Source organism: Vombatus ursinus, unplaced genomic scaffold, assembly GCF_900497805.2.
Source record: "Vombatus ursinus unplaced genomic scaffold, bare-nosed wombat genome assembly UNPS02009173.1, whole genome shotgun sequence".
Taxonomy (NCBI): domain Eukaryota; kingdom Metazoa; phylum Chordata; class Mammalia; order Diprotodontia; family Vombatidae; genus Vombatus; species Vombatus ursinus.
In genome coordinates, this window is record NW_020948951.1 from 10233706 (window position 1) to 10255404 (window position 21699).

Consider the following 21699-nt stretch of genomic DNA (forward strand, 5'->3'; position numbering starts at 1 on the left):
CATAAGGATTACTTATTCTTGTGGATTTTAGGGGGAGGGGATGTTTTTGTTCCTCTTTAATTGCTTGTCACTGAGCTCCCACTCTCTCACGTGTATCATTTTGATGTTCTCTTTCAGCCTGCTGGCTCCTCTGGGAATGCTGTGGCCACCCCTCCCCCCTTGGTACGGGGAACACAAAACATTCCTGCTGGCAAGCCATCTCTTCAGGTCAGTTTGATCGTTGGAAATGCTGCCAGGTTGAAAGGAAGAGAAATGAGAAATGGCATAAGGAGAGGGAAAGATCAGTGCTTTCTTTCTAATTTGAAAAAAGAAAAAGAAATTCATTGTTGGCTTATTTATTATGTATTTATTGATAGAAAATATCTCAACAAAAATTCATTTGATGGAGGATGATGAATGTTTTCACATTGGAGTTTCAGTGTAGGACAAACCTGTTATTTATGATTAATAAGGAACAGATCCTGGTAGTCATGGCAAGCTGGAAAAACGTACTTAGTCAACTGTTATTAAATCATAAAGTCTCCAAACTTTGGCCACCAGATAGAGGCTTCATGGATTATTAAAAAAAAAAACAAAAACAGACTTTCTAAGCCAAGACTCACATGTTCCAAGTTTCTTTCCTGCTTGGCTCTTTATAATGAAATTCTAAATTCCTTCAACCAAAATGAGCATTTGAAATGCAGAAGCAGATTTATAACCCTCTAGCCAATAGAATTCCTTTTTGGATCTGCATTAGCCACCCCTCAGGCATAAGCAGGCTTGAAGGTACTGAAGTAATACTGCTTCCTCCCCTTTGAGGGAGAACAGCTCAAACAGTACTCCCTGATTACAAGGTAGATTTCCTGAGTGCACCTAAATAGTGTAAGCATGACACTTAGACTTCATCACCAGACCAGCCTCATAACTGAATTGCCCCTTATTCATCTTTGAAGGCACCTAGATCTTTGCTGTATGCATATTCTAAATGGAACCAATGTTGGGTGTGAGTGTTTCTCCAAAACGCTTCTTAGCTCCTGAATTAACCCAGATCCTGAATTTGGTTTCAAGTGTGATGTCTTAGACCTTGAACAAATCACACTACCCAATTTGAATTACAGTGGACCACTGTAACTGTGACCATCATCTATCTACCATTTTACACACTTTGTATTCCTTGTGATGTTCCTTTGTGTTTCCCCACCTATAAAGTCGTTGCCTTTTGGTCGCTTTGTAATTTGCAGGCCTCATCTACAAGAATACCAAGCAATGTTATTCCCCCTCCTCTGGTCCGTGGAGGCCAACAGACATCTTCAAAGCTGGGGTCTCAGCAAAACACACAAATAGTGATGCCCCCTCTTGTTAGAGGAGCACAGGTAAGAGGAGGGGTTTTAGCTGGATATTTTCTTTGTTCTCGTATATATGTGTAATCACTTGGATTCCTGAATCTCTTATTTTCCATACCTCTGCTCAAGACCTTATGAAGTTCACATTTCATTTGAATCTAGTAATATGATTAGGATCATGTTATCTTTTCTCACAGTAGTATTTGGCTGGCTGAACTCACTTCTGCTGCCTTGTTTAAATGTTTGGCACTGGTGTTGGGGTTGTCTTTTTTTAGCTTGGAATAACTAGAGTTTAAGCTCTAGACAAGTGAATTGGTTTGCAGTGTGGGATCTGACATTGTTTCGGTAATCTTTTTTTGTTTTGTTTTGGTTTGGTTTTTTTTACTCAGTAGACATTCTTTATCAACTTGATTTTTCCCCAGTGGTGAGTTAGGTCAAATCTTTTAAATGAATACAAACCCTGTCCAGGAGGGTCTGCATTGTTCTAGCACTCTGTACACTTATGATAATGTCATCCACAAACAGGAATAATCTGGATAACCTCACTGTCTTAAAGGAAATCCCTCATTAATTTGAATTCTCTGTAGGATCTCTTCCGTGATAGTGGTGAATATCTTTGGCAAGCTTATATTTCCTCACTTCATGCCTTTCTTGATGTTAATGGTAGAGAGTTATTGAACAAGATCCTCTCTGTTGTAGATTCAAAGAATTTGATAATTGTTTAATTTTTAAATTTTTTTTCAGTACCAAATTCTGTCCCTCCCTCTACTCCCCTACCCATTGAAAAGGCAAGAAATACAGTACATTATACATATGAAGTTATACAACACAAATCTCTGCATTAGCCACCTTGCCCCTCCCTCCCTGTAAATGGCAAGAACAATGAAATGGGGGGGACTTTTCAATCTGCACTCTTGATAATCTTTGAGTGGAAGACACACCTTGGTGAAAGATAGCCATCAAGATGGTGTTATGCTGGGGCAGCTAGGTGGCGCAGTGGATAAAGCACCGGCCCTGAAGTCAGGAGAACCTGAGTTGAAATTCGGCCCAGACCAAACACTTGACACTTACTAGCTGTGTGACCCTGGGCAAGTCACTTAACCCCAATTGCCTAAAAACAAACAAACAAACAAACAAAAAAGATGATGTTATGCTCTACCAAACCAGTGGTTTTTTTTGTTGTTTTTTATTTCCCCTCTCTGGCAGTTGGGGTTAAGTGACTTGCCCAGAGTCACAGCTAGTAAGTGTCAAGTGTTTGGTCTGAGGCAAGATTTAAATTCAGGTCCTCCTGACTTCAGGGCCAGTACTCTATCTACTGCACCACCTAGCTGCCTCTAAACCAGTGCTTTTTAATAATCAAATAACAGTAAGCATAGTAGATAGTTTCTCCATCTTTCAGTCACTTGTGTAATGGTAAATATGGGAATCTATGCTGCAACATTGCTTACAAAAGCTTGCTTGTTCCCTACAAATAACCTCATTGAGGATGTCCTCAATGTTTATGTGGGTTATTCTCAAAAAAATTTGTATAGATGGGAAAGTAACCATTTGACCAATAGCCTTCAGTGTTCTTTCTATTGCCTTTTTTTATGTTAATAAGATTTTTTTTCTCAAATCTTCGACATCTTTCCTCCCCTTCACATACTTTGTCAATTAATTTCTCAATGTCATCACATTCCCACAATATCCCTTAATTTCTGTTTATGCTTTTGGTTTATTATAACTGTTTTTCTTCTCTTTAAGGCCATTTTTGCCTTTTCTATATGTATATCTTAGACTTTGTCATTAGAATTCAAATGTGTGGTAACTCCACTTTTCTTAATAATAAAATAAGTTTATTATAAAAATCTTTTGCTATCTCTTGTGTTTTTCTTATATTTGTAGTCTTCCTTTTTTCTTCTTTAAAAATAACCTTGCTTAGTTGGGTCTCTTGTCAAGCTTTTTTAAACTAGTTTTATCTTCCCTTGCCCCTCATGTTCTAGTTTTATATTCCAGTTCCATGTTTTCCAGTTTTATGTTCATGTTCCAGTTTTATGAAATCAAAATCTTTCATAGTCTTTCTCCGTAAGGTTTTTTTTTTTTTTGTGAGGCAGTTGGGGTTAAGTGACTTGCCCCAAGTCACACAGCTAGGGGCAGCTAGGTGGCGCAATGGATAGAGCACTGGCCCTGACGTCAGGAGGACCTGAGTTCAAATCTGGCCTCAGACCAAACATTTAACACTTACTAGCTGTGTGACCTTGGGCAAGTCACTTAACCCCAATTGCCTTAAAAAAGAAGAAAAAAAAGAAAGAAAGAAAAAAAGTCACACAGCTAGTAAGTGTTATGTGTCTGAGCCTGGATTTGAATTCTTGTCCTCCTGACTCCAGGGCCTTTGCTCTATGCACTGTGCCACCTAGCTGCCCCTGTATAAGGTTTTACAGATAAGTTTATATTCTAAACCATTATCACCTTTGGCTGCTATAGCTCCTATATCTGCCATATCTCTGAATTCTCTGTAAGAGCTTTCCAGTAAAAATATGTTACTTGAAAGCAATGACTTTCATTTTTGTCTTTGCATCCCCAGTAGCCCAGCCCTTTGCCAGACATTATAGGCACTCAATAAATGCCTAAATAAGTTTTTTTAGAGCCCTTTTCATTTTCTTATCATAACATTTGATATGTATATGTGTGTGTGTGTAAACGTGTTATGAAATTATTTTAACTCATTTCTATGACCTTTTGTCTAAATCTTTTTTTTTTCTTTTTTGCATCAGTGACTTGTTTAAATAGATATTTATTAGTTTTTAGTTATAAGATCTTTAGATCTTTGCTCTAACAAATCATTGATTTTGACCACGCACAGACTTCTGGTTTAGGACATCTCCTCCTTACCCATAATGAAATGAAATCTACCTCTGTAACTTTACCATTAATTTTAGTTTTGTCCCTATCCCTTCTCCCCCTCCCTAGTGCCAAGCAGAAGAGAGATAATATGTCTTCCATATGCCATCACTTTTTTATTTGATTGGCTATTTTATTTTTATGCAAGCAGACAAAACTATAAAAATATTTGTTTTGAAAACTATTTTAAATTCATTTGCATCCTCTTAATTTCTTTCAAATTCAATATTTGGGCGTGGGACTACTTAGGTTCAAATTAGCTTCTGATTTTTTTTAAGAATATTTTTGGGGCAGCTAGGTGGCGCAGTGTATAGAGCACCGGCCCTGAAGTCAGCAGGACCTGAGTGCAAATCTGGCCTCAGACCAAACACTTGACCCTTACTAGCTGTGTGACCCTGGGCAAGTCACTTAACCCCAATTGCCTTCCAAAAAAAAAAAAGACTATTTTTTATTTTTATTTTCATTTTTTAGATTTTCTCTCTCCTTCTACCCCCTCCCCTATAAATTGAGAAGGCAAGAGATACAATACCCATTTTACATATGAAGTCATGTAAAACATTTCTACATTAGCCATTGGGGGGGGGGGGAAGCAAGAAAAATTAAGAAAGTGCAAAAAAACATCCTTCATTCTGCACTCAGAGGCCATCATTTCTCTGTCTGGAAAGTGGATAGCATTTTTCAGTCCTTTGGAATTGTCATGGATCATTTCATTGATCAGAGTTGCTAAGTCTTTCACAACTGATTATCTTTACAATATTTCTATTTATTACGTACTTTGTTGTCCTGGTTCTGTTCTCTTCATTTTATATCCGTTCATACAACTCTTCCCAAGTTTTTCTGAAACTATTGCCTTCATCATTTCTTAAAACACAAGTTTTCCATCCCAGTTATATTGTTCAGCCATTTCCCAATTAATGGGCATCCCCTCAATTTCCAGTTCTTTGCTGTATAGACTTTGAGTATTGTTGGGTCAAACTGGTATGTATTAAGTTTTATAGCCTTTTGAATGAAGTCCTTTATTGTTCTCTGGAATGATTGAACTAGTTCACAGCTCTGCCCATAGTGCATCAGTGTACCTATTTTACCACATTCCTTCCAGCATTTGTCATTTTCCTTTTCTGTCATCTTAGCCAATCTGATTTGTTTTCAGTTTGTACCTCAGAGTTGTTTTAATTTACATTTCTGTAATTATTAGTGATTTAGAGCATTTTAAAAAATATGACTGTTGATAGCTTTGACTTCTTCTGAAAAGTGCTTATTTGTATCCTTTGACCATTTATCATTTGGGGAATGGCTTTTATTTTTATAAATTTGGTTCACTTCCATATATATTTGAGAAAAGAGACCTTTATCAGAAAATTGCTGTAAAATTTTTCTGCCAGTTTCCTGCATTTCTTCTAATTTTGGCTGCATTGGTTTTCTTTGTGCAAAACCTTTTTAATTTAATGTATTTAATTATCCATTTTACCTCCTGTGATCCTTCTTATCCCTTGTTTGGTCATGAACTCTTCCCCTATACATAGATTTGACAGGTAATTTTTTTTTCCTTGATCTCCTAATTTTCTTATGATATCACCTTTTATTTCTAAATCATATGCCTATTTTGAACTTTTCTTGATATCAGTGTGAGAGATTAGTCTTTGCCTAGTTTCTGCCAGACTACTTTCCAGCTTTTTCCAGCAGTTTTTGTCAAAAAATGACTTCTTTCCCCAATAGCTGGAATCTTTGGTTTTATCAAAGAACTAGGATAATGTGCTCATTTTCTTCTACATATTGGATACCTAATATATTACATTGATCAGCCATTCTATTTCTTATCTGGTACTGAATTGCTTTGATGATTACTGCTTTGCTGTATGCTTTGAGGTCTGGTACTACTAGACCCCTTTCCTCCATGTTTTGTTTTTTTTTTCATTGATTCACTTGATATTATTGACCTTTTTTCCACCAGATGATTTTTTTTATTATTTTATTAGATCTATAAAGTAATTCTTAGGTAATTATGCCATCATTTCAAATATTGAAAGGGAGAAATCATATTCCTCTTAAGTCATTTTCAGGGCTAAGCATCACTAGTTCCTTTAGCCTGTTATCATTTGGAATGGTCTCAGTTTTCTCAACTTACCTGTGGACACACTTCATTTGGTCTGTATCCATTGTAAAAGGTGGTGACCAGAACTGAATACAGTACTTCTCATTTGGGTCTGTTAATGACAGGGGACAAGCAGTTCTAACATTATCCTTACCCCAGAAGTAACAGTAACCTTGTACTATTAATCAAATTTTGAAGCATCAAAAAGTTCAAGACAGCATTCCAGCCAACCACCACATTAGCATTTTGTAGTGTGAGGAAATCCCCACAGATGATATTGTATTCAGAGATCCTGTATGAATATATAGAGTTGGGCTTACTAACAGCATGTAAAACGAGACTTTTCTGTGCAAATCTCACATGAGACTTTTACATTATTACTGGAACTGAAACAATCATCAATGCAGTAAAGTTCTTTTCTTGAACCTTGGGTCTTGCAATTATAGTTAATAGCATATGAATTATATTAACTGTGATAATAGTAATACTGTTGCTTTTTTTGTCCTTGTCTTATATCATCTCCATTACATCATTCCTTTGCTTCATGAAACCATTGCATCAGCCAATCTCTGTCTCTCCCCAGCAAATCCATAACATCAGGCAGCATTCCAGCACAGGCCCGCCTCCTCTACTTCTGGCACCGCGGGCATCTGTTCCCAGTGTGCAGATTCAGGGTCAGAGAATTATACAACAGGGTCTCATCCGTGTTACCAATGTCCCCAACACTAGCCTGCTGGTAAATATCCCACAGGTGAGTTCTGAGTTATCTTTATGAAAAACATAATGCTTGCTTTAAGGAAACCAGGGTAAAGAGCTGTAACTATAGGGTGAGACCCCAGAAGGACGAAGGGTCCATAAATACATGCAAATTTAATGGATTTGATTCCTCACTTGGGAGCTAGTAGTTATACCAGACTCTAGTTAGAATAAATATTTCTATTTCCTCCCACTTTACCTGTGCAGCCCTTGAATGTTGACTCAAATAACACAATTTCAGCAAAGTTGCAGGATATAAAATAACCATACAAAAATCCTTAGCCTTTCTGCATATTACCAACAAAATTTAGTAGTAAAATTCCCAGTACCATGGTCCCCAAAGTAGTCTTCCCTTGGTTAAAATCATTATTCTACCCAAAACAAAGATAAGATAATTAAAGCTTTTATTAAAGGGCAGACTGGCAAGAAGAACTCTTAGTTGTCTACACGTTGAAATTAGGAGGTTTTGAATGACTGTACGACTTGGTATTTTACCTTTTTCAATGGCTTACTCTTGCCAACATTACTTGAAATCCATTTTCTTCTTTCTCATCTTCTGTTGATGTAAGTAAGCCCTGTCATCTAAATAGGGAAATTGAAGGTAGAATGCAATAAGTATGCACCTCATTGTACTTCATAGCAGGCAGATATTAAAATGTTAAAAGCAAGTGTTGAAAAGGTTGGGGGAAAACAACTGGGCTAGGCAATGATTAAATCATTCCTCTCCACTTTGGGCTCTCATTTGACTGGGTTTTAGACAGGAACCCTTTTCTGTTTAATATATGAGACTGACCCAGGTTTGTGCTTTTCTCTTTGGCTTTTGTTTTATTTTTAAGGCCTCACCAACTTCAATTAAAGGTACAACAGTCACGTCTGCTCAGGGTAATGCAACTACCACTGGTGTTGCATCCATAGTGAATGCCAATGATTCACCAGCCAGCCGGCAAGCTGCCGCAAAGCTTGCCCTACGCAAACAGCTGGAAAAGACGCTGTTAGAGATTCCCCCTCCTAAACCACCTGCTCCGGAGATGAATTTTCTACCCAGTGCAGCCAACAATGAATTTATATACCTAGTTGGATTAGAGGAAGTGGTACAGAATCTCTTAGAAACTCAAGGTGAGCTAACAGTTGTGCACATATATACTCTTCTTTTCTGGTCCCTGAAATTGCTGTTAAACATCATGCTTTTAATGTGGTAGTATTTAGAATGCCACAACTGAGAAACATCCTATAGTCTTCACTGTTGCTATTCACTGGAGCAAACTGATGCCTTAGGATCATAGTATCATATCAGTATCGTATCATGTCACATCAAGCAATTTGACATAGTTTATACATGTATAGTCATGCAAAACACTTCCATAATAGTCATGTTGTGAAAGATTAACTATATTTCCCTTTATCCTAGCCTGCTCCCCATTTATTCTATTCTCTCCTTTGACTCTGTCCCTCCTCAAAAGTGGTTGCTTCTGATTACTCCCTCCCCTAATCTGCCTTCCCTTCTATCATCTCTCTCCCTCCGTGCCCCCCCCTTTTCTTATCCCCTTCCTTCCTACTTTCCTGTAGGATAAATAGATTTCTATACCCATTTGTGTATGTTATTCCCTCTTTAAGCTTGTTCTGATGAGAGTAAGGTTCATTCATTCCCTCTCACCTCCTTCCTCTTCCCCTCCACTCTAAAAACTTTTTCTTTTCTGTTTTATTTGAGATAATTTACCCCATTCTACCTCTCCCTTTCTCTTTTCCCCAGTACATTCCTCTCTCACCCCTTAATTTTATTTTTTAGATATCATTCCTTCATATTCAACTCACACCTCTGACCTCTGTGTGTTTATATACTCTCTTCAAGCTACCCTAATAATGAGAAAGGTGTTATGAGTTACGAATATCATCTTTCCATGTAGGAATGTAAACAGTTTAACTTTAATAAGTCCTTTATGGTTTCTCTTTCCTGTTTACCTTTTCATGCTTCTTTTGAGTCTTGTATTTGAAAGTCAGATTTTCTGTTTAGCTCTGGTCTTTTCTCAAGAATGAATGAAATTCCTCTATCTCATTGAAGGTCCATTTTTTCCCCTGAAGGTTTATACTCAGTTTTGCTAGGTAGGTGATTCTTGGTTTTAATCCTAGCTCCTTTGACCTCCAGAATATCATATTCCAAGCCCTCCAATCCTTTCATATAGAAGCTGCTAAATCTTGTGTTATCTCAACTGTGACTCCACCATACTTGAATTGTTTTTTTCTGGCTGCTTGCAATATTTTCTCCTTGACCTGGAAACTCTGGAATTTGGCTATACTATTCCTGGAAGTTTTCACTTTGGGATTTCTTTCAGGAGGTGATCGGTGGATTCTTTCAATTTCTATTTTATTCTCTGGTTCTAGAATATCAGGGCAATTTTCCTTTATATTTCTTGAAAGGTGATGTCTAGGCTTTTTTTTTTTTATCATGACTTTCAGGTAGTCCAATAATTTTAAAATTATCTCTCCTGGATCTATTTTCCAGGTCAGTTTTTTTCCAGTGAGATATTTCATAGTGTCTTCTATTTTTTTATTCTTTTGGTTTTGTTTTATAATTTCTTGATTTCTCGTAAAGTCTCATTAGCTTCCATTTGTTCCATTCTAATTTTTAAGGAATTATTTTCTTCAGTGAGCTTTTGTACCTCTTTTTCCATTTGGCCAATTCTGCTTTTTAAGGCATTCTTCTCATGGCGTTTTTGGACCTCTTTTGCCATTTGAGTTAGTCTGTTTTTTAAGGTGTTATTTTCTTCAGTATTTTTTGGGGTCTCCTTTAGCAATCTGTTGACTCATTTTTCATGATTTTCTTGCATCACTCTCATTTCTCTTCCCAGTTTTTCCTCTGCTTCTCTTACTTGCCTCTCAAAATCTTTTTTGAGTTCTTCCACGGCCTGGGGCCGATTCGTATTTTTCTTGAAGGCTTTGGATATAGAAGCTTTGACTTTGTTGTCTTCTTCTGGTTGTTTTGATCTTCTTTGTCACCAAAATAAGATTCTAAAGTCTTGAGTTTTTTTCCACTCATGTTCCCAGGCAATTATTTGACTTTTAAACTCTTTGTTAAGGTAGAACTCTACTTCCAATGTGGAGAGTGTATTGTCCAAAGCTTCAGGGATTTTGTGCAGCTGTTTTCAGAGGTACTTCTAGGGACCTGCAATTTTCAGTTCTTCCAAGATGGTATGATCAAAGGAGAGGTGTTTACTACTGTCCTGGCCTGTGCTCTGATCTGTGAGTGACCACAAGCACTCTTTTCTACCTTGTAACTATGAGGATTCCCTCTCCACTGCTGCCACAAGCTCTGCCACACCAACACTCCTCCCTGCCCCAGTACTATGACCCAGATCCAAGCATAGGCAAAGCAAGAGAATCCTGCCTCAGCAGCAGCAAAGAGATACCTGTAGTCTCCCTCTGATCAGCTGCTTGATACCCCCACCATCTGTGGGCCGAGAGCTATAGAAGCAGCCGCTGCCGCTGTGGCCAGCACTCCGGGGCTGCGCTAGGGCTGGACTGTACTCCTCTCTCCCTGATCCAACAGACCTTTCCCACTGATCTCTGAGTTGTCTTTGGCATTTGTGGGTTAAGAAATCTAGAAACCACCACAGCTCCCTTTGATTCAGTCCCCTGAGGCCTGCTCTGGGTTTGCTGGGCCCTATCTTTGCTTGTGTGGCCCACACTGAACTGCGCTCCTCTCCCAGCCCAGCACAACAGACCTTTCCTATTGCCCTTCCAGGTTGTTTTGCACTGGAAATTTGTTTCACTCTGTCTTTTCGTAGGTTCTACTGCTCTAGAATTTAGAGTCAGTTTGTTTTGGTCAGGCAATTGGGGTTAAGTGATTTGACTTGAGTCACAAAGCTAGTAAGTGTTGTTATATATCTGAGGCCAGATTTGAACTCAAGTCCTCCTTACTCCAGGGCAGATGCTCTATCCACTGTGCCACCTAGCTGCTCCTAGAATCATATTTTATAGGTATTTGGAGGGCTTTGGGGGAGAGCTCAAGCAGTCACTGCTTTTACTCCACCATCTTGGCTCCACCCCCACTTCATTCACTTTTTCAGAATTTGTTCTACTTGATCCCTCTTCCCATCACCTACCTCCCTTTTGCTCATCTCCTTTACATCTTCCCTTTCCCTCCGTTCTTCCCGCTCTGTGACATGTATTTATACCCAGTTCTGTATGTGTGTGTGTCTGTGTATGTGTATTCTTCCCTTTTTTGACCACCTTACATAAGGTTGAGGTTCAAGTGTTGCCTACTCCCTAACTCTTCCACCTGGTTTATGTAGACCTCTGCTTGAACACTCCAATTACGTGAAATCATTTTCCCCATCCTTCCTCTTCTATTCCCCACACCCCAGTGTGTTCTTCTTCCCCTTTCTTTTTAAGATCAGAATATAACAGAACTAACCCCACTCTCCTCCCAGGCATTCTGTCTAATTAAACTTCTGTGACTCCCTAATGATGATAGAGTTTTCAGGGGATGAATGTATCATATCCCTATATTAAAATATAAGCAATTTGTCTTGTTAGTTCCATATGAGCTAACACACGTTTGCTTTTTTATATTTCTCTTCATTTCTGTGTTTGCATTTCAAAGTTTCTACACACCTCTATGTCACACAGGTGGTAAGAAATAAAGCAGGAAAGAATGTTAGTCTTCTGGTACTAAATCTAGTGCTCTTTCTTTTTATTTTTTATTAATATATTTTGAGTTATCAACAGTCACTTCCATAAGCTTTTGAGTTTAAAATTTTTCTCCTCCTCACCTCCCTCCCCAAAATGGCTCGCAATCTGATATAGGCTATATTTATACATTCCTATTAAACATATTTTCACATTAGTGATGTTGTAAGTAAGAATTAGAACTAATAGGAGGAACCACCAGAAAGAGTAAACAAAACACAACAGAAGAAAAAATAGCAACTAATATTCTTTGATCTGCATTCAAACTCCATAGTTCTTTCTTTGGTTGTGGATAACATTTTCCATCATGAGACACTTGACTATGTCTTAGATCCTTGAATTGCTGAGAAGAGCTAAGTCTGTCAAAGCCAGTCATTGCACAACGTGGCTGTTACTGTGTACAGCATTCTCCTGGTTCTGCTCACTTCACTCAGCATCAGTCCATAAAAGTCTTTCCAGGTTTTTCTCAATCCTGCTCATCATCTAGTGCTCTTTCCTCTGCAGCACATGGACTGTTGCCTCTATATCTAATAGACAGAGGCTGAGTCTAGTACCAGTCTACTAGAACTTTCAAACAAGGGCAAACCCAAAGGAACGTTGAACAGACACAAACACAGGTCTGAAACTTGGGCAGAGCTCAGATGAGGAGGGCAGTGCTCAGACTTTGCATTGAATTAAACTGATTTGGCTAAACTGACAGCAAGCAGGTGCCCAGTCTAAGCTGTCCCTGAGATCATGGAATAACACCACAGTCAATACCCCAAGAAAGAAGGACTCAAGAAAACAAAAGCCCAGTTCAGATATTCTCTTTAGAATTGCATAGACCCCAATCCTAACATAAGTAGGCTGGAAGAATGAGCAAACAATATAGTCCTTTTCTTTAAACTATGTGTCAAGAGGTACATATGAATTTTTATTTAGCCTTTATATCTGTTTGACCTGTTTGCTCCCAAAGAGGAGGAATGTCTTTCAAGCCATACTTTAATACTTTTGGGATCCATGGTTTCATCTGTGTAGGTGTTCCCTCCATCAAAGCTGATCAAGTTCCCTCTATTTAGTTGGCAGTCTTTCTGAGTTACTGTGGCTAAAAAAAATTAGCTGGTGGCCAGTCTTTTAGTGAAATGCCTCTGAAAACATAAGTCTGTCCTTGGACAACAGGCACTCAATTCGTTCATTATCAGTCTTCTCCATGAAGCCTTTCCAGGTTGGTAGGATGTACCAGAGCTCACACTCCAAAGTGCTGTTGGACTCAGCCAGCTGCAAAGTTCTACATATTGACAGTGACAGAAACTGCAGATTGCCCTTTGGTTTGAGATTCCTCCCCTGGTTATTCTGCCAGAGGTTTCACACTGGGCTGGAGGCTGGAACTGAGCCTTATTCATCACCTAGGGTTAGAGCCATACAGTTTATTGTTTGCTTCCAAACTTGTTCTTAGTAGAGGACCCTGGGACACCACCCTAAATATAGATTCCATTCTCAGTTTTCCCCGTATCTCTGACCCAGGTTTGGGTAATAAACAAGAACATGGCCCGTCAGCATTTATTCTCACATTCTGCACAAGATTAGAAGCCCTCCGTGGATCTGGCATATCTTTTTGTTTGGGTGTACATCCTCAGTCCTCTTCAGTTACTACATGCTGGACTACTCCATGACAGCACACCTCTGTCCACATCCTGTTCCCATTTCTGAAGACCTGTCACCCTCTGCTACTGTAGGTTCAAACTGTGGCTCACTATGGCTTTTTTCTTAGATTTCCAATTAGTTCTCAGTCTAATGTGTTCCCTAGATCTTTGTGGAGGGTTGTATCAAAGTGCTAAACTGCACTGTGTCATCTTGAATCTCCTTCTCTAACATCCTTTCTAGTTCTATAAGTCTTTTTGAGCAAGAACTCCTGGAGATACCTAAGTAGAAGATGGTGGCATATAAAAGAGTTTTAAAATGAATGCTCATCATAATAATAACTCATGTTTCCATAGTGCATAGATTTAAGAAACTTTTCCCTTACAACACACTTGTAATATGAGTAAAAAGACCATTTTTTGCATTTTATAAAGGAGAAAACAGCCTCATGGGAATGAAGTGTTTTGCCCAGGATCACCCTTCTAGTAAATGTGAGAGCAGAATTGGAATCCAGTTCTTTTTTTATTCCTAACCTAGAAGTGTTCATCAAGCTGCCACTCCAAGAACACTGAAAAGAGGGCATTTTTCCTAGGCCAAGGGGATCTTAAATGCTGAATTTGGAGGGAATCAATCCGTTTTTGAGGAAATACACATTTCAGTTTTTAGTCTCTTATCAAGTCAGAAAGGCAACAAGTCTAGTGAGAAAAGCACTTCATTTGCTATTGAGACCTGAGTTCAAATTCTGGCTCTGATACTACTTAGCTATGTGGTCCGGAACAAATCACTTTAACTCTCTGGGCCTCTGTTTTCTTATCTGAAAAATTGTAGTGACTATACTATTTACATGAACTAACTCAGTTGTTAAAAAGAGTGCTTTATAAACCTTAAGTGCTATAGAAGTGGGAGTTGTACATTTTTAGCTAGATACTTTTTTTTTTTAAAGGAAATGTTCTTTGTTGACCTAAGCTTCAAACTAACCTGATTTCTCCAGGCAAAACTTCAACTGCAGCTTTATCCCATGAGCCCTACATGTGTGCTCAGTGTAAGACTGATTTCACCTGCCGATGGCGAGAGGAAAAAAATGGAACCATCATGTGTGAAACTTGTATGACATCAAATCAGAAAAAGGCACTGAAGGCCGAACATACCAATCGCCTAAAGGCTGCTTTTGTGAAGGCTTTGCAGCAAGAGCAAGAGATTGAACAGCGGATATTACAGCAGACATCTTCTCCAGTGCAGACCAAGCCAGAGCCAATGACTCAACATCATTCGCTGAAACAGGTAAGCAGGGAGACTTCACAACTACCACCAGAGAACCGTTGCTTTCTGGACCCTCAGTCAGATTTGACTCAGTTGTGTGTAGTGTCAATTGACACCAAAATGTACCTTGATCCTTCTAGGTATTCTTAAATTCTGATCCTTATGGAGTAAGATGAGTTTTTCTGTTGTACTCTAGGCTGAGCTTGGAACAGATTCTCATCAGTAGAGGAAAGTTTTCAGCCAACTGTTGTAGCTAAGTCCAGTACTACTGAACTGGCTTCATTCAGGACATCCCAAGGTTGTAATTCAGAAGCTATCTTTCATGTGCTGTAAATTGATCTGAAGGCACCCAACACTTGGTGGACTTTATGTCCACCTAATTTCTACAGTGAATTGTTTCAAACCTGGCTTAACCATTGGAAGAGCTTGTTGTTCTGCCTGTCACTGAGTTAGTGATTGCTTTATGTAATATTCAGTGTTTGCATTTTACTTTTTGAAAATACTAATTTGAAATTCAAATGTTGAACTTCAAATTTTCACAATATAGAGGATAAAAAATGCTACTTTGAAAAACAATCTTTTTATGAGGGTAAAGTTGAAATACAAAATAAGTACTTGTTAGATTTGCTGTAGTGTCCAATCTAAAGGGCATTGTCTTGAAAGATGTATAAATAGACAGATATTAAGATGAAACAGATGATTTCATTATATTTATGTGGCGTATCTGTACCAGGGAATTTGAAGGTCTTTCCCAAATTACACTAATTCTTTGGTCCATAATGATGGTTTCCTAAAATCCTTTCTGCTGTTTGATATGGAAACAGTGAGACACTTGTGATTCAGTTTTTTTATATCTCCTCTCCAGGAATTTTTTCAAAGACTTAAGAGTCAAGTGTTTACTCTAGGGCTTTTTGAGGAAATTTACAACATTAAAATAGTTTTAAAATATTAAGATTTTAGCACAGTTTTTTTCCTCTTGAGGAAATTGCAGCATCCTGCATTTTAGGTAAAGAGTATAGTACAGATTTTACTCTCAAAAATGTTATAATTTTGTGAGGAGAAGAAGAACAAACACACAAAAAAGTATATTACTGTGAATTGTAAATAGGATATCTAAGCCTAGTGCTATGAGAAATGAGACGAGAGATTTTGACTTGGATTAGTAGGTTACAGTGGTGGTGGTCTAGGAAGTCTTCATGGAGCAGGAAGAATTCTGAGTTGAGCCTTGAAAGGGGACTTGAAAAAATTTGAGAAGAGGCAGACGAGTCCTTTCCACGTATGACAGATGAAGACAGGAGTGAGAGAGGGCCAGGAGGTAAAGAGGTGTGTCATTTGGGCAGAGTATGTGACAGGGACTACAGGATGAGGATACAAGTCTACAAACTGGCAAAGAGTAGCATTCCAGGAGGCTCTGTAAATGAGGGTCAGGCTCTACCAGAGCCATGAGTCATCTCCTTTTCAGGTACCCTTTTGTGCAAATCATAAAACCATGGCCTAAGTTGCCATTCTACTCAGGAAAGGCCTGCAACTGGAGTAGTGGGACTGTGCTGCAAGTCAGAACTGAGGTTCTGGGGGAAACTGACCTAGCCCCTCCCTCGGCTGCTCTCAGCTCACCCGTGACAGTACAAGCCCTTCCTACCCAACATCTAGGATGGATTAATCTTGCAAATACAATGTGCTGTTTTCTCTTTTTCCCCTTCTTGGTATAGGTTCTGAGGTCTCCAGTTTTTAACTGATAGAATGATTTGGCTGGGTTGAGGTAGGGGGTGCAGCAGAGGATGGAAGTTCTGAGAGTTGTATTGAGCTTTATGAAATCCCAGGCTAAACTTTATGAAATCTCTTCTGATTGTTTCTTCTCTTACACTAGACTTCTAGCCAACTGGCCAGAGGCCCCCCAGGGGCTCCCCGAGGAGTCTTACACACATTTAGCCAGTCACCTAAACTGCAAAATACTGCAGCTGCTGCAGCACTTGTTACCAGGCCAGGTAAGCATGCAGAGAGACCTGTCAGCAAGGGCAATGCTACCACTAACTGGAAGAAGACTCCCATCAATACAGGTAGGTTTTTAACATCTTGTTTTTGATAGACATTACTCTTTTAAAATTTTATTCAATGCATATACATCATCTTCCTACCTCCCACCCCCATTCAACATACTTGGAATCTTAAGGTTTTAGATCTAGAAGGATTTAGGGATCATTGTCTAAATACTTCTACCCCCCCTCATTTTAAGGACAAGGAAGCTGAGGCCCTAAGAAGTACAGTGACTGGCCTAAAGTTGCACAGGTGGCAAAGCTAGGATTCAATCCCAGGTATTCAGGCATAAAATCGAGTGTTCTTTTAATTCCATAAGCTGACCGGTTTAGAGATAAACTACCTTGCACTTTTAATAGTGAAGAAACCATGGGTAAGGGAGAGACCTAGATGGCCACAATGAGTTGGAGTGCGAAGTAGAGAAAGATAAATCATACAGAAGAAGGCTGGAAAAAATAGAGGAACAATCTCAGCATGGTCTGAGATGAATACTGCACCTGGACTTCCAAATTATCACTTCCTCTCTTAGCCATTTGAAATTTGAATTAGTAGATTTATGCATTTGCATATTTTCAATTCTTTGTGGAATTGAATGGGTTCTTTCCTTAACCCTTTAATGGCTCTACCTTGAAGAGGGCAATGAGGGAAGACATTGGATTTTCAGAGCTCTGGTACTAAATCAGAGGATCTCTTTTCTTTTTCCACCTGTATGACCCATGCACCAACCCACCCACCCCAAACCCCCTCATACACAGTAAAGGTTAAAACATTTTCTTCAAAGTAATCTTGTGAGGTAGATGATATAGATAATTGTGAAGATTAGGAAACTGAAGTTCTGAGAGTGGAAGCAGCCTGCAGCTGAGGGTCACATATCTATTAAGTGCAGGAGTTATGATCTGAACCTAGTCAATCAGCAAGCATTTATTAAGCGTTTACTATGTATTAGACATTGTGCTAAGCACTGGGGATATTTACCCAAAAAAAAAAAAAGGCAGCTATCAAAGCTTTAAACCACACTAAGACTTTTGGGACATCCTGTACCTGGCAAGGTAGACCAATGTGAGTGGCTAATAGAAAAAAATTTGTATTTTATTCAAGAGTAGGGCAGGGAGCCCCTGGTGCTTTTTGAGCAGGAGAGAGGCTAAGGAAATAACATGATACTTTGTTGCAAATGCTACTTTGATGTTATTAGCATGGTTAAGTAGACCTCCTCATAGTTCTGAACAGATTTTTAGCTTTGCCTAAGTTTTTGAGTTCAAAGTACAGGATATTACATGTAGTATACATTTAATAAGTGACAATTTGATTGAATCCTCCGTTTTCCAACTACTTCTATTCTGTAGGTAAAAATTAACTTCCTTGGGAACCTTCCTTGTTACTTGGAGATATCATTAACAGAAACTAGGTGACAGTTTGTTGGGAATTCTCTAGAGGAAATTTATACTATAGGTAAGGGATCAGACTAGATAGATAACCTCTGAGACCCCTTCCCACTCTGAGATGGTATAGTTTTACATTTGCTTTTGGAAGATGGTAGTATTATCCATTTTATGAATGTTTTTGTGTTGTGATCCATCAAGCACTTTTCTTCTCTTGAACCAACTATTATACATCTGCGGTTAAATGATGATTACTATGACTCTCATGTATTTCGAGTGTGAATCCTTTAGTGGATACCATCTGTCTAATAAACCCACTCACCTTTACTGTTTACCACGTAGCATAGTGTTAACAACAGGTTTCAAGACACATTTTCTCATTTTAAAGGGTTTGTAGTCCATCTGGGAAAACAACTTGCAAATAAGAAATCTTGTCATTCTCAAAGAAGTGCTTTGGTACCTGGAGAGCTTGGTTTTTGCCGTTCAAAATGATGTCTTTGTAGGAAATTAAAGGATAGAATAAATGCCAAGAATAAAATCTTTCTAATCTGTGTTTATTCTTCTATGATACATTATTCTTATTAGACTCCAGTTATAAAAAAAGATTAGAGTAGATGATAACCTTTCTGTAGCCCTTTAAGGTTTACAAAGCCCTACCATCCCCATAACCCTGTAAGAGAAGCAGTGCCAGTATTATGGTCACCCTCTTATATATAAAGAAATGAAATAAATGGAATCCTAGACAAGTGAAATGACTTTTTCATGGTCACAGGACTGGGCAGTGTCAGAGTCAGAATTTGAAACCAGGCCAACTGACTGGGGGCCATGACATAAAACAAAAATGTTTAAGATTCTCAGCCCTAAGGAGATCCTTCAAACTCTGATTCTATTTTTAAGCACTTCCAGTGATATAGTCAACTGCTTACCATTGCATTCTGTATAGGTGAAATGGATTTTAAACTTTGTTTGATGGTATCACTTTTGGGGAGAGTTTGCCAGGAGCTCATGAAAGGTATGTAATCTCTTCTCTGTGTGGGGGCCTTTTTAAAGAATTGCCTAATGATTTTCTTTTTTTCTGTTTCAGGTGGCACTCTTACTTTTGTTAACCCTAGTTTAGCAGTACATAAAAGTTCGTCAGCATTAGACCGTCAACGCGAATATCTGTTAGACATGATTCCACCACGATCCATCCCTCAGTCTGCCACGTGGAAATAATGCAAAAGCAAAGCCTAAGTGGAAGATTTCCCTCTGTCTGCCATCCCTTTTTTATGCCACAGTACAGTGTGGGACCTGCTTTAGCCCAACAGCTGGATATGCCCTCTCCCCTTTTTTGAAGGAAGCAAGATGACCAGTTCTCAGCTTCACAGTGCTACTGCTGTCATGATATGAGAATAACAGCTGGGTTGTGAAAACAGAACTTTTTGATACTTTGGCTAGGAAATTCTCAAGATTGGCTGGTGGTAAAGGGCAGAAGGGGTGGAATTAACATTACTTTAACTCGGGGGGAAGGTTACGTGGGGGTTTTTTGGTTTTGTTTTTTGTCTTTAGTTTCACATCACCAGCACAAAATTGGGACTAAATGGACTTGTTCTGCCTTTGGTTTCTTTCACGTTAGTACCTTGCCAGTCACAAGAACATGTGAGATGCACTGGAGACCAAGAATGCCCTTGTGAATAGTGAAATCAGAACCCAGTGATTACAGATGCAGATATGTTTAGTGGGTTGGATTTTATTTTATTTTTTTGTCTCCCCCCCCCAACCCCTCATCCTCCCACCCATTTCTGACTGCCTCCCCTCACGGCAATCTTACAGATTGAAATATTTTTTAATCAGCTTGTAATAATGGAGTTAGTGATAAAGAAGTGCAAACTCAAGTATTCCAGTTGGGCATGATTCCTCCTGGACCGGTTTGTGCTCGGGAAGGCATCGTTAATAGGAACCCATGGCATAGATGTCTTACTTTCAGCTGGATTTGTTGGACAGACTTCATGAGAAGCCCGAAGGTCTAGCCCTGAAATTACTGAACGTTGAGCAGCCGCTGCCTCAGCCACATTCCTCCAGCAGAGAGCATGTTGCTTACTTTTAAGTTTCCAGAAACTAGGACACTTATCAAAAGAACAAAACAAGAAAAATAAAACTGAAAAATAAAACAAAACTAGAAACTCAGGAAAGCTGCATGCTATTGAAAAGAGTGAGGAGATAGATTGTGGCAAAGCCAAGAAGGTTGGTTTGGGGTGGGGGGAGGGGGGATTGGGAGGGTGGGGGGGGGGTTTATTTTGTTTGTTTTTCTTTTCCTACTGTTTGTTATTGATGGACAGAACTATGAGCTATCCTAGCGTGTGCTCTTCTCAGATGTCAGCAGCAAAAGCACCAGATGGGTGTGCTTTAGGTAGTATATAAAAGACTGCCTAGTCCTGAATTTTTTTTTTTCCTTCCTGCCCACCCATCTCCTTTGGTCCATACATACCAAGCATGTTCCTCTCATCACATCACTTCAGTGTTTCATTTTGGGTAGAGCTATAGATACCCCATCCTTAAAGTCAGGGTTGCCTACATTGTTACTTCTGGATTCTTCCTTTTAGTCAACAGAAACATTGAGAAGGATTGAGTCTATTTTTCTTATTCTCTTTCAGATTGTTCTAAAGTGGCAGAAGTTACCTAATTTTTTTTTTTTGTCTTTATTGGTGCCAGAATTAGTTCTGCTATGAATGCATCGCTATATATATTTATATATATATATATGTGTGTATATATATATATATAAATATGTGTGTGCATGTATATGAATATATGTACACACATATGCACATATATTACATATATACACGTGTATGTATAGATATACAAATGTATATATGTACACACAAACACACAAGTATGTGAGGGGATTACTGGCAGATTTCCACTAGTCTGATTTTCCCGTTGGCCACAGTTAGGTATTTAATTTAAGAACATTCTGTAGGGCATCCCTCTTGAAATCCAACTATTGCATTCTAATAAAAAGCTCATTTTAACCCCCCCTTCTGTTGTGTGAATAATATCACTGTTTAGATAACTATTTGATATATGCAGTAGAATAGAAGACCTAGTTTTGCAAAATGGGTTTTTTTGGTTGTTGTATAAAACCCTAAAATTCACATTTGACTTTTGTTTTGAGTGTATGATGAGTTAGGATGAGAGAAGTGGGGGGAGGTGGGGGGGTTGTTTTCCATTCCAAGTTAGGGTGAGGTCTAGGATTTAAGGGATGGGGAAAACACACTTTCAGGAAAACAAAGGTGCATTTTTGCATCATAATATCAAAGTATGCAAATATTTCTATTCCCTGGGGAGGTGAGGGGGGCATTGTGCCTGGCAAATAAATTTCTGTCTTATACCCTTTTTGAGATAACTAGCCATTTCTGTTTTATGATAAGAGCCAAATTGTGTGTCTAAGATAGGGGATGTTTAAAAAAAAATCCCCAGGCCTCCTGGACTCCAAATGAAGACATTATTATTGATTGTACCTTTTGGTTTTGAATTGCTGTGCCTATGTAATGAAACACCATTGTGCAGGAAGGCAAGATTAGTGTCTGTATTGGGGGAGTAAAAATTGAATTATAGGGGAAAGAGCCACCATATAGAAAAATCGTGATTGAAAGTGATAACAATACTGTTTAAAGGGCCTTCAGTG

The 21699-nt window shown here is 38.7% G+C and overlaps 1 protein-coding gene across 4 annotated transcripts in view; it reads left to right on the forward strand.

The window, feature by feature from the left end:
* The window catches only part of GATAD2A (GATA zinc finger domain containing 2A), a 229003-nt gene extending 208740 nt beyond the window's left edge, over positions 1-20263 (forward strand). For all 4 annotated transcript variants that reach the window (XM_027851201.1, XM_027851202.1, XM_027851203.1 and 1 more), the window contains exons 6-12: positions 118-207; positions 1221-1352; positions 6878-7045; positions 7887-8166; positions 14348-14637; positions 16484-16673; positions 19114-20263. In XM_027851201.1, the coding sequence (XP_027707002.1) occupies positions 118-207; positions 1221-1352; positions 6878-7045; positions 7887-8166; positions 14348-14637; positions 16484-16673; positions 19114-19244 (1281 nt within the window). In that variant the 3' untranslated portion in view covers positions 19245-20263. The remainder of the gene's footprint in view (positions 1-117; positions 208-1220; positions 1353-6877; positions 7046-7886; positions 8167-14347; positions 14638-16483; positions 16674-19113) is intronic.
* Positions 20264-21699: the final 1436 nt, after the last annotated feature.